General features: G+C 34.1%; 2 protein-coding genes across 2 annotated transcripts; one reads left to right on the top strand and one right to left on the bottom strand.

Moving 5' to 3' along the window:
• Positions 1-224: 224 nt before the first annotated feature.
• SIR (sulfite reductase) lies at positions 225-4,718 on the top strand. Its single transcript, XM_085703032.1, has 8 exons — positions 225-444; positions 759-1,538; positions 1,623-1,919; positions 2,464-2,661; positions 3,329-3,463; positions 3,566-3,682; positions 3,784-3,942; positions 4,078-4,718. Exons 1-8 carry the CDS (start codon positions 283-285, stop codon positions 4,285-4,287), a joined length of 2,058 nt encoding a protein of 685 aa, XP_085559158.1. The 5' UTR covers positions 225-282; the 3' UTR covers positions 4,288-4,718.
• Positions 4,316-6,240, bottom strand: LOC146931529 (uncharacterized). The gene is made up of 2 exons (XM_085703033.1): positions 5,699-6,240; positions 4,316-5,569 (listed from the first exon to the last, which is right to left on the bottom strand). The coding sequence occupies exons 1-2, from the start codon at positions 6,012-6,014 to the stop codon at positions 5,541-5,543; spliced, it is 345 nt and encodes a 114-aa protein (XP_085559159.1). The 5' UTR covers positions 6,015-6,240; the 3' UTR covers positions 4,316-5,540.
• Positions 6,241-11,526: the final 5,286 nt, after the last annotated feature.

The raw sequence follows: 11,526 nt of genomic DNA, 5'->3' as shown, positions 1-11,526 counted from the left end.
GGAAAGGAGGAGCGTGATGCGTGAGCGCGTACGTCAGTGAAGAAGCGAATAATAGCAATAGCACTTAAAATATGTTCCCGTGGTAAGCACGTGACTGCGCATATACACAAAAAACAAAACCAAATTTGCCTTCGTCCTTTCACTGAATCGAACAATACAAATTTCATTTCCACTGCTAGATATCACTACTATAAAGTTGTGGTGATTGAGTAGCAGCATCTAATAGCGCACTCACTCGCACACCGTGCTCCTTTTTCATTTCAACGCAACCCAAAAGCTCTCATGACGACGTCGTTCGCCGCAGCGGCGCTCAGAGACCCCAAACTTCAGATCCCTACCTACCATGGCTTCCGCTCTTCTTCATCCTCCGCCGCCGCTTCTTCTATCTCCCGCAATGCCCTCTCCATCCCTCGCTCCTCCTCCCTTATTCGCGCTGTTTCCACGGTTCACTTTCCTTTCCATAATCATCATTTCTTTTCTTAATTTTTAAATAATTATTATGTAATTATATCGTGCTAGCTACAGTTTGGATTCTATAATGTTTAATTTCATTTTTGATGACTTTATGAATTTGTTATACACTTCTGATCGAAGATGTGTCTCGGTGTCTGACACGTGTCAGACGACATGACACATAACACAGACACATGTGATTACATTGAGTTATCTCATTTTTTTTCAAAATTTTATTAGTGTCAACATAAGTATTAAATTGTTGGTGCTGTTGTGTTGAAAACTTGAAATTTCTTTCTTTGTAGCCGGCAAAGACTGAAACTGCAACTGAGAAAAGGAGCAAAGTGGAGATATTCAAGGAACAAAGTAATTTCATAAGATATCCTCTCAATGAAGATATGTTGAATGATGCACCTAATTTAAGCGAGGCTGCGACACAATTGATTAAGTTTCATGGTAGTTATCAGCAGTATAACAGAGACGAGCGTGGTTCGAGGACTTACTCGTTTATGATAAGGACGAAGAATCCTTGTGGTAAAGTTTCAAATCAGCTTTACTTGACTATGGATGATCTTGCTGATCAGTTTGGAATTGGGACGCTTCGTTTGACTACTAGACAAACATTTCAGCTTCATGGTGTTGTTAAGAAGGATCTTAAACATGTGATGGGGACTATTATTAGGAATATGGGATCGAGTCTAGGGGCGTGTGGTGATCTTAATAGGAATGTGCTTGCTCCTGCTGCTCCGATTGTGAGGAAAGATTATCTCTTTGCTCAGGAAACTGCGGAGAATATTGCTGCACTTTTGACTCCTCAGTCAGGTTTCTATTATGATGTTTGGGTTGATGGGGAGAGAATTATGTCAGCCGAACCGCCTGAGGTGATTCAGGCACGAAATGATAATTCTCATGGTACTAACTTCCCGGATTCAGCTGAACCCATTTATGGAACTCAGTTCTTGCCGAGGAAATTTAAAATTGCAGTTACTGTGCCGACTGATAACTCTGTTGATATTCTCACAAATGATATTGGTGTCGTTGTTGTTACTGATGATAATGGGGAGCCTCAAGGATTCAACATATATGTAAGATGAATTTATTTATATAACAATTGATTAAAATATTTTTCTGCCGTTGGTCTAACTGGGATTTTGTAATTATTTTTGCAGGTTGGTGGGGGGATGGGAAGAGCACATAGGAATGAAGCCACTTTTCCCCGCTTGGCTGAACCATTGGGTTATGTGCCAAAAGAGGATATTTTGTATGCGGTGAAAGCAATTGTTGTTACACAACGAGAAAATGGAAGAAGAGATGACCGCAAGTATAGTAGAATGAAATATCTGATCAATTCTTGGGGAATAGAGAAGTTCAGAAGTGTAACTGAGCAATATTATGGCAAGAAGTTTGAACCTTTCCGTAGTTTGCCAGAATGGGAATTCAAAAGTTATCTTGGGTGGCATCAGCAGGTTAGTTCTCTTTCGAGTGTATAATATCAATGTCTTTATGCTTGCTTGCAGGTAACTCTGTTATTGTTTGTTGATGCATACCATTCGCAGTTACATATACTTCCGCCTGATTGCAAAGTTTTTGGATAAACTTTTGACATGTTTGATGTCTTTTCATGGATTTAATAGCTGATATGATGAGAATGGATCTTCATGTATGCCATTTCACCTGCAAAGTGTACACTTTGTTTCAGTTTTGTTTTACCTGGAAAGGTATGCTAGGCATAACATTGAAACACACAAAATATCTGGCTGAGTAGTTAAATAATGAAGTTAATAGTTAGTTCTGATGTTTCGAGGTATTGTAGATTTTGCTTTCCCCATTCAACTGTAAATATGCATATAAATTTTTGATGTGTGACTATGTGAGAAAACTACTTGGTATCTTCTATATGTGGCCAAGTAATCTGCTGGTAGCTCATTCTTTGGCGATACTGCCTTTGGCTAAACTATAGCTCCATGTCTGTGTATTATGTTGGCTCATTTGTTGGATTTCATCTTCCAGGGTGATGGCGGTTTATACTGCGGGCTTCATGTTGACAATGGTCGTATTGGTGGAAAAATGAAAACGGCACTGAGGGAGGTTATTGAAAAGTATCATTTGAATGTTAGGTTAACTCCAAATCAGAACATCATATTGACTGATATTCGTGCTGCATGGAAACGTCCGATCACAACCATTCTTTCTCAGGCTGGTCTGCTGGTGAGATGTTCACAACTTAATTCTTACAGATTATTATATACCCTTTCCCTGATTGTTTATGTTAAGCTATATTTGTTAATAAAAGATTGAATTGAATCCGCTTGTCCATGCTCAGTTGACACTAGACATTGTTTGTTAACCTTACACTGTATCATTTAGCGGTCATAATTAGTAGTTTCATCCTTTCACTGTGTTGGGTTTAGAACACACAAATTATTCTTACAAGCCCCACTTTATATTTGCTATTATTCCATTATTTCAGGGATTGCCATTTGTATTTTTTAGGTGTTTGTAAATCTGATTTTGCGATGACCTATTTTTTATGGGGATATTGGGGAATATTTTCCACTCACTTTTGACTGCTGCTTATAAATAAGGAATTATGTAAACCAATTTTAAGAGATAAAAATCCAAGTTATCCTAAATTACTCCTAGATACGATCACTATATACAAGATATTCACATATTCTAACAAAAATTCACTTTATTATATTTGGTTGAACATTGGTTTCTTTAAGACCACTTTTGCTTGGCTTCATGCTAGTTGTTTGTTTTATTTTATTTTAGGTCTATTACTTTCTTCCCCCTTCAATATTATTCTTGTTTTACGGTGTATATCTTTCTTCTCATTATTAGGCCTATTCTAACTCTGTTTTGCTTTGATTAGCAACCAAAATATGTAGATCCTCTTAATGTAACGGCAATGGCATGCCCGGCTTTCCCATTATGTCCCCTGGCAATTACTGAAGCTGAACGTGGGATACCAAGTATTCTTAAGCGGATTCGTGCCATGTTTGAGAAGGTATTGCTGCTAGATAAAAGTAAAGTACTGAAGTAAATGACACTATTGATTTGATGGAGATCACTAATTTGGAAACTTTCTAATTATCCTTTCCCAATTCAGGTTGGTCTGAAGTATAGCGAATCTGTCGTTGTAAGGATAACTGGCTGCCCTAATGGTTGTGCTAGACCTTATATGGCAGAACTAGGACTGGTTGGTGATGGCCCAAATAGCTATCAGGTTCGTTAATCAGTGGTTGAACCCACCTACGGTTCTATGAAAATTCTAAACCCCATCTTGATCATCTCTCTCATTTTCTCCCTTCCTCCCTCCCGATGTAGGTTTGGCTTGGAGGCAGCAGTAACCAAATGTCATTAGCTCGAAGTTTCATGGACAAGGTGAAGCTTCAAGACCTTGAAACAGTTTTGGAGCCATTATTTTATCATTGGAAGCAAAAGCGTCAATCTAAAGAGTCATTTGGCGACTTCACAGCTCGACTGGTAAATTTTGATCTTTATACTTTTTGTTGCATCTTGGAGCCTTCTTTTTAACTTTCTTTTGAATATTTAAAATGATTATTATGAATGTTAGTGTTAGGTATGTTTGGCGAAAATGACACCATTGTCTGTTTATAGGGATTTGAGAAGCTTAAAGAATTTATTGAGAAATGGGAGGGTCCAGTAGTAGCACCAACACGCCACAACCTGAAGCTTTTTACTGATAAAGAGACATACGAAGCAATGGATGGGTTAGCTAAGCTTCAAAACAAGAGTGCTCATCAGTTGGCCATAGAAGTTATCCGCAATTATGTTGCATCAAACCAAAATGGAAAAGGTGAATTTTAATTGACTCGCCCATTGAAGAAGTATGTGATGTTGCATTTTGGTTGACTGAGAATGGCGACTGAGCAAACTCTCGGTGCTGTTACTGTGCGGTAACCCTGAGGATAGACTAAATTAATGTTTGGTTTTATCAACTTTTGTATAAAACAAGCTTTCAGCTAGAGTCTTTTGGCGCTTTATTTTTTTTTTTGAGTTTTTCTGAAGACAAAATAAGCCCTCTATTTATTTTTGGTTTTTCCACAACTCCAGGTTTTTCTTCAATTAACCCTGTTTGGTAAGATATGTTGCTGAGTTTTGTTTTTGCTCCTTTAAAGTCAATCAATCAGGATCTACTAAGTACTAACTGTAATAATAGTAGTGATAAGCTACATATTGTGTTGCATCTGGGAACCATATGAGCTGTTTTGTCTGGAATACAAGTTTTTTATTTACCACGATGCATGTGCACTTGCTTTGTTTTTACTTTTTACGACGATGGTAATTTTAATGAAATTGTAAAGGAATTGATTCGAGTGGAATGGATTTTGGTTCATTGTGTATGTGTTTGCGTTCGAACTTTCATTTCATGTGTATATGGAAAAAAACTTCTGGGAGTTTTTATTTTTATTTTTTAAAATCTTTGACAATAACAGAAATTGATACAAGAACAAATTGATAGAAGAATTTAAATTTAAATTGATGAAAATGACTTTGATGGAGCAATAAATGGCTAAGTGAAAAACATGAGACAAGTTATAAAAGTACATGTAAGAAAACTGACTAGAACTACATCTGAGAACAACAGATTGGCAAGACAGGAAGTTGACAAGTACTAAATAGACAGTATACACGGAGAGAATAGAAACTGACAAAGTTCAACTAACAAGATAATCAAAGTGGCTAAAAATAGCAAATCGACGAGAAACAACAATAGTACAATACTGAAGAGGTTGCAGAGATGAACGTGTGCCTATTTTTATTCTTGTGTATGAGAGCTAAAATAATTATATATTTAAGAGAATGATGGAGAGAGTGACACACTGACACATGGTATAAAACTTGTAAATTCGATATTAGATCATACAACTTATATGAAAAAAGATATTAGATCATACATGCACTAACAATTTCCATACACTCCATTAGACACGGTTCTTCCATGAACACACAACAATGTGATATGGAGAATTATTTATTTAGTTATTTATTTGTGTCTTCACATATGGAAGGTGCTTTATTGTCAACACAAAAGCTGCGTTTTCTCTTCGTTGATCACTTCATCTGGCTTTCGGTGGGATTCTAATAGCTGAAACAAACAATGTCATCACAAGTTTAGTCAGTTTTCTTTCTCAAAATATTTATGATTCATTACTACTTATCCGTAATTGATTCAAAACAAACATTTTCAAATCAAATGAATAGAAGAATATCTTACCTCCACATTGCATTCCTGCTGGAAGCTTCACTCCACAAGACCTTGCAACAGATATTGCCTTTGGAACACTCACAAACTTTTCAGCTTCTTTAGTGATTAGTTTGCAAGCACATGGGACATCAAAGCTTCTAATGGCAGCACAACACCCTGGTGATGGTGGAATTCTTGGACCTGATTTCTGAACAAACTTTGAGCATTCTGATATAAGTGCTGGAAGGCTTCCTCCACATTGACCTGAAACTTCATTTGTGTTGTATATTAATGTTCCAAAAACCACCAATATTGCCAAGGTCAAGCAATTGCTAATAGTTGCCATTTTCGGGGTTGGTTACAGTTTATGCAAAAAATCTACAATTGTGTTGTGTCACACCAATGCAATGAAATAAGTTGTGTGCGTGTATTTATACACACATGTGGAAGGAGGAACAAGAAATGACAAGTTATTGTACCTTATTTTTATTATTTTTTCTATGACTATTTTTTTTTAATTAAATTAAACATTGAACATTTTTGTTACTATGTAGTGAACAACTATAAATCATACCCTTTAGGCTTTGTTTGGGAGTTTGGAGGGGAGGAGAAGGGATGACTTTGAGGGGTGAGAAATATAGAGAAAAATGGAGAAATCTTTCATATTTTTTTGAAAGAGTATTTCTTTAGAGAATGATAAACTAATACTTAGGATTCATATATTTTTAATCTTAAGAATATTATAACAACATAGATTAAATTTGAAAAATTCATATAAACATTCCAAAACCCTCCTCCAATACAATTTTTTAGTTCTCCAAATGAGGAGGGTTTTGTATTATGAAGAAAAATTAACCCTCCAAAGCCCTCCCATCCCAATCTCCACTATTTCTTCCACTTGCTCCTTCCTTTTTTCCAAAACCCTCCCCTCTCCTCCCCTTCAAACTCGCAAACAAAGCCCTAGTCTCTAAAATATCAGAACTTAATTTTCTCAATTTAGTCCTTAAAATATATAAATATGTCAAGTGATCTTTCAAGTTTATTTGTTCGAAAAATATATGAAAATCCGTCAATTATTATCTAACATCTCATAGCGATGATTAAATTGATATATTTTATATAATTTAGATATTACTCAGTATATTTATTTACCTTAAGACTAGTTAGGAAAAAAATATGATAGTTTATGAACTAAATTAATGGTTTATTCGATTGCTATATTACATTACATGTAACATTTGAATAAAATTGTGGATAACTTCCAGTGTAGATTACAATGTATAACGTCATCTGTATATACATATTAATTTATTTAATTTACATACTGATCCCCAAATGGTCATCATACAGATGAACTTAGGTAAAAAAAAAAAAAAATCATACACATGAACTATGAAATGAAACCCTTTAGCATAGGAAATTAAGAAGCAAAAGCCTATATACACCAGTTGTCATCTTGGTTCAACCGGATACTATATACGGCAGGACAAACATGTAACATTCCAGTTGCAATTTGGGACAACTCAGATAAAACTTATCTTGGAAAAGTGATTATTACTAAGATAAACACTTTTTGGTGTAACTAGCAAGAGAAATATTGTTTTGACGAGAACGGGCAATATGCGGCCGTTGGTATATGCTGTCGGCGGCCGAAAGCAAACAAAAGGATAGGTCCATTGCCTAATCTTATAAAATTTGCTAACTTCATCTATTAATGATTTAATTGGTCAAAATTAACAAGTTAAACCTTAAAATGTGCTTGTGGAATTTAACAGACCGCGCAAACACACACATGAAAATATTTCCTTCAAACAAATAAACTTGAAAGATCAATCTACAATTTAAGTTAAATTGTTAATAGTAATTGATAGAAACACACACATGAAAATATTTCCTTCAAACAAATAAACTTGAAAGATCAATCTACAATTTAAGTTAAATCGTTAATAGTAATTGATAGGTTTAAGGATACAATCTTTCTAATAGGGTGTAAGAAACGTTGTGGACGAAGTGAACAAAGTAAAATGAATAAGAGAATGAATAATTCACGTGCATAAAGTAGGCAAACGAACTCTTTTGTATTATCACGTGAGGATGAATTATCACGTGAGGATGAATGTATTTATCTAGTAGGCGTAGTTTTATGAAATAGAAATGAACTCTTTTGTATGAAGTTTGATTTTGCAATTTATAGACTATAAAATAAACTAACTTCTAACATGCATGGATGTCATAATCTAACTTTCAATAAATAAAAAGCAAGTAAAATGGGGGAGTTTGTAATTTGATTTGATTGCGCAAAACCGTTGAGTTTATTACAAAAAATTAAAAAGGGGTTTGATTGCATATTTTAGCAATGGTTAAGATTCTTCGAATCTCCTATATTTCATTGTTGGATTAACTCAAACAGTTATCACTTATGAGACAAACGTTCTATTTAAATGGTGTATTCGTGGGATTTTAACGTCCCTCCATATGCCAAGTTGCTCTTGCTGACCACCCTAAGGTTATACGCTTGATACGAGGTATATGATCGTCAATCCTACATGGTCTCGTATGCCTTTGTAATGTTATTAAGGTGGGGGACTTACTTTCTCATAGGTAATTGAAATATAAACAAAATAGGTATTCATAAATTTTCATCTAAAGGAACCACATATGTCTATGAATCTTAAAAGTTCACCACCTACCCTGACTTGTCCATAGTAGATTAAATGGATAAGGTTAACTCTATCTTACTAAGGAGCCAAAATAAACTTTATAATGCAACGTTCGGCCAAAAACTCCATAGAATTCTATGATCAGTTAGAGACTATAGGTATGTCACAGTCCTAGAATTCGCAAAAGCATTAAAATCTTTGCATATAAAAATTAAATAGATCTCAAATCATAATTGAATAAAAGACTTGAATTAAATTGATCCAGCAAAAAATAGAAGTTCATCTTAGAACCCTAACCAATTAAAGTTTAGTTACTCATGGTAACTAAAAAAGGTACGTAAGAACTAAGGTTGAGGAGAGACTCCTCATTTGATACTCATAGCGTTTGTCTTCCTCTTGAACCGCCAAGTTCTGAATGATAATTTGTGAATGAGAACTCTTATATTCATAGGCAAATTTTCAGTTGAGTTTGAGTTGAAATAATGATTTTTCCCCCAAACCTGCAGAAGTTGTATTTTCCCAGAATCGCACGCGCCATGCACGTGCACACTAAAAATAGTGTTTTTCAGCACTGTTTTGCACACCCAGAGCGCGTTATATGCTTCGAGTGTATTTTTGCCGCTTTCTTCGTCTTTTTGAATGTTTTCTTCATTCAAACTTGTCCTGGGACTTGTGAAAGATTTTCTCCGACTTGTAATGTCTTCAAATGTTTCTTGAATCTTCATTTCATGTCTTCTCAATTCTTCATTAGGTGGCTTGCTTTTCTGAATTACATGATTTTTCAATGAAATACATCAAAAACACCTAAGAATTCCTTGGGTTAGGGAAGGACTTTAATTACATGACTCGATATGAAAACATTACAAAATGTTCCTTAAACCATAAACAATTGATCTAAAACTCCTTTTATTTGGGTCAAATCACTGCTAAAATGACTGAAAAATATGTTAAAAATAACGTAAGATGGTCTGTCATCCCTACCTTCTTGAGATTTTCATTGTGATAATCTTCATTCCAAAAGGGGAACTTACCCTCATAGGATCTGTAATTCACATAACATCTTCCCATTTTCTATCGGAACTGAGCTCTGGCTGTCTTATGCGCTCATTAGTTAGTATATATATCTGGGATGAGAGTAAAATAATTGCCTCTCATTTGTCTAAATCTAGTAAGTTGATCATCGACATATTTGTTACATTTTCTTTTGACATTGGCAAATCAGTTAGAGTCACTCATGTAACATTTGTCATGGTACTTTCTGTCCAATTGGTTTCAATCATAAACAGAATTATTAGGAGTTAACATTGAAAACCAAGAAAAAACATTTTTAGTTAAGAAACTGGAGAGAGTTTCATTTGCAACCATTTATCATGAATAAGTTCCCCTAATTTTTTTTATATATATTCAACTACATGTTCAATAGTTGATTCTCTACTTTCTCCATAAACATGTTCAACCATTTAGGGACCTTAATTCTCCTTGGAATTTCAGTCTGTTGCTCCCAATCTGGGAAAAAGGATATGTAAAAGAGTTATGATACATAGACACCCTTAGGTGGCAATACACCCCTTGACATCCACACAAAAATCTGACACGTGGCCACGTGGACTCCGCACAAGCACATTTTCTCTTTTCTCTTCTCATTTCTCATCCTAATGTATGTGGTGTACAAAGGTGTATGAGAATAAAAGGTGTCTATGTAACATTTTTCTATGTAAAATATCTTGATTGGCATAAGCACCATCCAGACCAAATCTATTTAAGTGTCTGTTCAACAATTTGGTTCATATTGACTTCTATTGGGAATTCTATGTAAAATATCTTGATTGGCATAAGCACCATCCAGACCAAATCTATTTAAGTGTCTGTTCAACAATTTGGTTCATATTGACTTCTATTGGGAAGGTGTGTTGAGGCTAATTTTCTGCGATAATAAAAATTCTTCTATTTGGAAGGCTACAATACAAAAATTCGAATTTGTTCAAAATCAACTTCGTTTACAAAATTGAAATCTTACAGCAATGAGAATAAGACAATACAATTCGTAACGGTAAAATTATGAAACTCTTCAAAAGAACGAAATAAATTAATCTTAATTTTTGACTGAACGAAATAATTAGTCTAGTTAATTAAACACATGGTCTCCTTTTTGTTAACACATGCTCATTGAAATTCCCATACAAGTCCTTTTTTTATTGTGCAAGTAGAGGGCCGAATCCCATAAATAACTCCTTTATATGGAGAATGGTCATTATTTATGGTTCTTTCATATTTTATTTTTGGGTACAAGATTCTCTCATTTTTAAATTAACTTTTGTATCAAAAGGATTACTTTAAACTTACAATATCTCAAGCAACTCAGCTATACTTTATAGTGCACCCTCCACCCTTTTGTTTTTATAAACCTAAAATAATTAATATAGAGTATAATAGTATATTGTATATAAGGATAATCAACCCGGTTACATATCAAACAGAAAACGGCTTGAATGCAAGCTTGATCATGAGGATTGCTACACCAATCCAATAAACCACCCACAAGTCATGGTTTTGATTTGTGAAATCAAATTATAATAATTTCCAGTTGCTTTCTATAAACATTAATATCATTTTCATCTCATTTTCAAGATTAAACACTATACGTACATACTTCTGTTTCTAATTATAAACTCTCCTTAGAGATAAAAAAATCTTCCCAACACTATACATTCTTTTAGGAAATTGTCTCTATACTTACGTCTTCAAATGTAAGACCATTTTATTACTAAATATAATTATTACTCCCTCCGTCTCAAAATTGTTTTTTTAGCATTTTTTCTCTATCTCAAAATAATTGTCACTTTAGAATGCTAATGCAACATTATTATACCCTTATTTATTTAATTTCATCCAACTTAACTATTCCACTAATTACAATCAATAAGGATATTTCAGTAAATGATATTAATTTTACCATTGAAATCAACACAAATAATTATTTTTTTAATAATCGTGCACAAACCTTAAACAACTAATATTGTGAGGCGGAGAGAGTGTTATTTTTAAATATACTAGTAATAATACTATTAATTTGTCTTTGGAGATAAAAAAACCAGAGTTAGACACATCTATGCACAAATAGATATTTTTAGTAACATCTATACACAAAGTAGGATCATTTTTTTGAACAAGATAAAGTAGTATCTTTAAATACATTAC

Source organism: Medicago sativa, chromosome 4 (genome assembly GCF_051527215.1).
Source record: "Medicago sativa cultivar Bolivia chromosome 4, Bolivia_mono, whole genome shotgun sequence".
In the NCBI taxonomy this organism is placed as follows: Eukaryota; Viridiplantae; Streptophyta; class Magnoliopsida; order Fabales; family Fabaceae; genus Medicago; species Medicago sativa.
This window is presented reverse-complemented; position numbering and strand designations above follow the sequence as displayed.

Coding starts and splice junctions, on each gene's coding strand:
- SIR (XM_085703032.1), top strand. CDS start 283: ATGACGACGTCGTTCGCCGCAGCGGCGCTCAGAGACCCCAAACTTCAG. Junction 445..758: donor TTATTCGCGCTGTTTCCACG/GTTCACTTTCCT, acceptor CTTTCTTTGTAG/CCGGCAAAGACTGAAACTGC. Junction 1,920..2,463: donor ATCTTGGGTGGCATCAGCAG/GTTAGTTCTCTT, acceptor TTCATCTTCCAG/GGTGATGGCGGTTTATACTG.
- LOC146931529 (XM_085703033.1), bottom strand. CDS start 6,014: ATGGCAACTATTAGCAATTGCTTGACCTTGGCAATATTGGTGGTTTTT. Junction 5,570..5,698: donor AGCAGGAATGCAATGTGGAG/GTAAGATATTCT, acceptor TGTTTGTTTCAG/CTATTAGAATCCCACCGAAA.